The sequence below is a fragment of the Gekko japonicus genome, unplaced genomic scaffold (assembly GCF_001447785.1).
Source record: "Gekko japonicus isolate JY-2015 unplaced genomic scaffold, Gekko_japonicus_V1.1 scaffold1377, whole genome shotgun sequence".
NCBI classification, from domain to species: domain Eukaryota; kingdom Metazoa; phylum Chordata; class Lepidosauria; order Squamata; family Gekkonidae; genus Gekko; species Gekko japonicus.
The window spans coordinates 374749-379540 of NW_015164227.1; the positions used below are offsets into that span (position 1 = coordinate 374749).

Sequence of the window (4792 nt, forward strand, 5' to 3'; positions counted from 1 at the left end):
TGGCAAAATCCACTTGGGTTTGGGAGAGGACCTGGTTGATGAGTGTCTTGGGCAGCCATCCCTGGGGGCAAGGGGGGAAAAAAGACACTGTTAAGAGCCTAGGGTAAAGATTTACAACTCTGCAGCTCGGTCAAAGCCAATGAATGATGTCTAATCATCTGGGGGAGGGGCTGCGGCTCAGTGGTAGAACATCTGCTGAGCATGCAGAAGGTCCCCGGTTCAGTCCCTGGCATCTCCATTTAAAGAGTCTGGAAGCAGATGTTGTGAAGGACCTCCGCCTGAGACCCTGGAGAGCTGCTGCCAGTCTGAGCAGACAATTATTGACCTTGATCGGCGGACAGATTGTTTCAGTATAAGGCAACTGCATGTGTGTTCATGTGTAATCAGGCGCATGTCTGGAGTGGCTTATGTTCTCGTGCATTACCCAGTGCCTGCGCTTCAGATATTCATCCTAGTGTCTGTCCTGCCAGAATTGTGCAAGGGCACACAGTGCATGCAACCAAAAGACCCCATCCCATGTGCTCCCAGCAGTGACTCCCACATTCTTGGGAGCATATGTGAAAGTGGCCAACAATACTAAGTGGGCCCTTCAAGGTGAGATTTTTTGAATCTGAATTATCCCTCAATGTTCACTGAAGAGTGCACTTAAGAGCTTATCCACTGGTGTGTGTGTGGGGGTGTGTGTGTCACAAATCATATTATGATATCCCAAAGTGTGCTTATTTTCTAACGATTTTTTTCAGGTTGCTGCTCTGACGTGGGGGCGGTTTTAACAAGCCACGTTAACCCATGCAAATCTTGGGAAAGGGCAAAGCGTGCCGTGGATAGTGGCCTGAAGAGTTAGCAGACCAGTACAATAGCTACAGTGGCTAAAGGTCTTTGATGTGCAAGCTCAGTACAGGCGGCATCACTGCATGGGTGGTGACCAGCGTTGCCAGCTTGGGGTTGGGGAATCCCTGGAGATTTGGGGGGGGGTGCAGCCTGGGAAGGGCAGAGTTTAGGGAAGGGAGGGCACTCAGCAGGGATGTGATTCCATGAAGTCTGCCCTCCAAAGCTGCTTTTCCCTCCAGAGTTAGGGATGCCAGCCTGCAGGTAGGACTCGGAGTCCCCCAGAATCACAGCTTATCCAGAGATCAGTTCCCCTGGAGAGAAAATGGATGCTTTGGAGGGTGGGCTCTATGGCGCTGCACCCCACGGAGGTCCCCTGTCCTCCCCAGGCTCCACCCCCAGATCTCCAGGAGTTTCCCAGCCTGGAGCTGGCAACCCTCCCATCCCTTGCCGGTGGCGGGGAGTGGGGGGTGGGCTGGCAACCCTAGATGTGATCTCTGTAGTCTGAAGATGAGGTGTAATCCTGGGAGGACTCCAGACCCCCACCTGGAGGTTGCCCACCCCAGGTGCCTTCAGCTGGTGCTCCAGGAGACAACTGTAACTTCATCCACTTTGCAAGGGAAAGTCGTTTAGGCAGCCATTTTATAGTTCATCAGGTACACTTACCTTTAAATCGATGCTCAGAAGCCAGGTCAGTTTGGTCTGGGAGGGATCTCCTGTGAGTGGTCGAAGAACCATACACGTGGGTCCATTCTCAGCTCTGCAAAAACACAGGGCAGTAACACATTAGCAGACTATTCGAAAGTCTATGCCATGTTATTTTAAAGTTCTAGAGCACCAGAATTCAGAGCAGCCCCATGCCAAGTCTCTCTCTCTCTCTCTCTCTCCCCCTCCCTCTCCTGAGCACTGTTCCCCATGGTTCCGGAAAGTGGGCAAGGCCATTGTTCAATCGGGCTTGTGGTTGGCAGGTGGTTGCCCCCTTGGAACAGCAGCTGCTGCCAGAGGAAAGGGTAAACGGTGAGCCTCACTGCTGTGCAGGCCTCAGTAAATGTGGTCTTGTGAAAATGGCTCTCCATGAGCAATGGACTAAGTACCCCTGATGTATCACATTGGAATGTGGTGGCTACCCTAACCGCTAGAAATGTATTTGCATAAAACCCCAGCCTTCAAGCCACTCTACAGATACAGGGCTGTAGATGAAACTGCCAGCCAGACAGGTATAGTGGTTACTTTGTGGGACTAAGACCAGTGAGAATTGGGTTCCAATCCCTACAAAGACATGAAGGTCATCGAGTGACCCTGGGCCAATCACTCTCACAGCCAATCCTCCTTCACAAGTTTGTTGTGAGGATAAAATGGGAAAGTGAAGAGCCATAAATATATATCAACCTTGAGCTCCTTGGAGGAAGTGTGGGATAAAAGTGGGTGGATGCATTAAAGAACAGGTGAGGAGAATTAGACACGGGGCCGCCATTTGCAGCAGTTGCCGTAAGACATAATTCTTTGCTTTGTACAAACCCATGGTTGTGAAGTATCATCAATCAAAAGTGGTGATAAGAATTCTTAAGCGCTTTAGTGTGAGAAATTTCAAACATTTGTTGAACAAATATGTACAACTGATATGGGAATATTTGCTCTGCTCTTAGATGTTGCAACAGGCAATTGATGTACAAGAGGAACGGCAGAACCTTATTATTTACGTCTGAACTGTTGAAACAGAACATATTGTAAGGATAACTATTTAATGTATCTCTAACCAGAAGGGGGGGGAATGCATACTTTACTTTAAAGTAAGCAGGCTATGATATAGGGTTATCAATTCCAGGCTGAGAAATTTCCAGAGATTGGGGAAGGGGTTCATCCTGGGGAACATGATGTTTTGGTAAGGAGGGAGCTCCGCAGGGTACAGTGTCACAGAGTCCACCCACCAAAACAGCCATTTTCTCCAGGGGAACTGACCTGTGTTGTCTGGAGTTCAGCTGTAATGCCAAGAGATCTCCAGGCCACACCTGGAGGCTGGCAACCCTAGACAATAAATATGGAAGGCAGAACAGACCCTTCGGTCATATGTAATACTGGATAGATAATACTGGAGGCAGAGGACTCGCACAGAGATCCTGGGGATGAGAACCAATATGTTCTGTAAGCATTCCTGATTTCCACCAGGAAATGTCGGAGGCCATGAGTTAAGGCAGTCATTTTTTTTGTAAAGCCATTTACCTGACGACCCCTTTCTGTTCTGGCATAGGCGTAGGCCGTGGACATGCCAGCGAGCACACACGTCGAGCCTCGCCTCTTCGAGCAGCGGACACTCACAAAGTCTCGGGGGCCAACTATATTGCCAGGGGTGCCGGCTGCGGTTTCATGGGTGATCACAGTGTCTTTGCCGATTTTCTGAAGTATCTACATCAAGGTTGCCAAGACAGGAACGCAAATTAGTTATTTCACATCAAGCAGGGAGGGAGGGCAAGCCCAGGGTTGGCAATTCTGGATTGGGAAATTCCTAGATATTTGGGGGCGGAGCTTGGGGGGGAGCTTAGCATGGATGTGATGCCATAGAGTATATGGTCTGAAGCTGCCCTTTTCTCCAGGGGAACTGAGTTATGTAGCCTGGAGGTCGGTTGTAATTCTGGGAGAACTCCAGGGCCCACCTGGAAGTTGGCAACCCTAATTTTTGTGTGTTTCAAGGGGCAGGAAAACATTCTGCCTGTTCTCCAGGCTTAGAGACTGCTTTGCACAATGAACGTCTCCCTCCTCTGCTACTATTTCGAGGTTTCCTGTCAAGACAGGCTCAGAAAAGACAGGGGAGGCAATGATAAGCAGAGAAATGAGCAAATCCTGGAATGTGACTTAGTATGCCCACGTGGGCCACAGGTCAGTCTAGCTCGATATTGTTTACTCTGAGTGGCACCCCATTTGGTCTGAGGCACAGAAAAATATTCCTCAAAATCTGTTCCACACGATCCTTTTAACTGGAGAGGGCTGGGGCTCAACTGGCAGAGCATCTGCTTGACCTGCAGGGAGGCCCCAGGCTCAATCCCTGGTGTCTCTACTGAAAAGAATCAGATAGTTTGTGATGTGAAAGACCTCCACCTGAGACCCTGGAGAGCTGCTGCCAGTCTGAGAAGACAATACCGACCTGGATGGACCCAGGGTCTCATTCCATCGGAGGCAGCTTCAGATGTATCTATGTAGTGATGCTAACAATCAAACCTGAGGTTTTGCCGCAAAGCATGCGCTTGACAACTGAGTGGAAGCTCCTTTTTAGAGAGGTGGTTATGTGCTTGAGCTTGAGCCCAGACTGATCTTTTCCCATTGTTTAATTTTAAAATTTCCTATTTCAGAATATGAAAGCTTCATGGATTTGAAATTTTAACCGTTTGCTTGGTTTAATTATTACTCTAAGTCTCCATTTCCATTCTAGTGGAAACGATGTGCTGACCTGTGCTAAGAGGAGATGAAGCAACTGAAAACCTTGGCCCTGTCAACCCATGACCTTTGCCTCTAGATGGTGCTGTGCTACTTTATCAAAAGCCCCACAACAGCAAAAACCTATGCTCAATAGTCCTTGCAGAGCTGAATGGCCAACCCCGTGGCACTAGGTTGCCAACAGCCTGGAGGGAAAAGTGCTCTGTCCCTTTAATGGCGGTTCAGTGGGATGCTGTTTATTCGTGGCGTTAGTTCTGTCCTGGCCACGGAAATCTCCACCTGCCCTTTCCTGTACATTAAGCCTCTATTAAAGGGGCAGGATGTTTCTTTCTCCTGCTGTTGGCAACCCTACAGTGACATGGTTCCTCATTTCTGAGAATGCATTTCCTCCCCGGCCGTAGACCCTCTTGTTTTTTTCACCTTGATTTCTTTGACATTTGGGTTCCAGTTGCCCATCTGCTCCATCTTCTCCACCAGCTCGGTGTAGAGGCAATCCATGGGTTGGTCCATCACCACCTCCAGCCGAAAGACTTTC

At 49.1% G+C, this 4792-nt stretch overlaps 1 protein-coding gene across 1 annotated transcript in view; it reads right to left on the reverse strand.

Annotated features, from left to right (window-relative positions):
• The window catches only part of STAR (steroidogenic acute regulatory protein), a 12657-nt gene that overhangs the window by 881 nt on the left and 6984 nt on the right, over positions 1–4792 (reverse strand). The window contains 5 exon segments of the mRNA XM_015408566.1: positions 5–61; positions 1495–1588; positions 3049–3075; positions 3077–3231; positions 4678–4792. The exon segment at positions 4678–4792 is cut by the window's right edge and continues 37 nt beyond it. Coding sequence (XP_015264052.1) covers positions 5–61; positions 1495–1588; positions 3049–3075; positions 3077–3231; positions 4678–4792 — 448 coding nt within the window.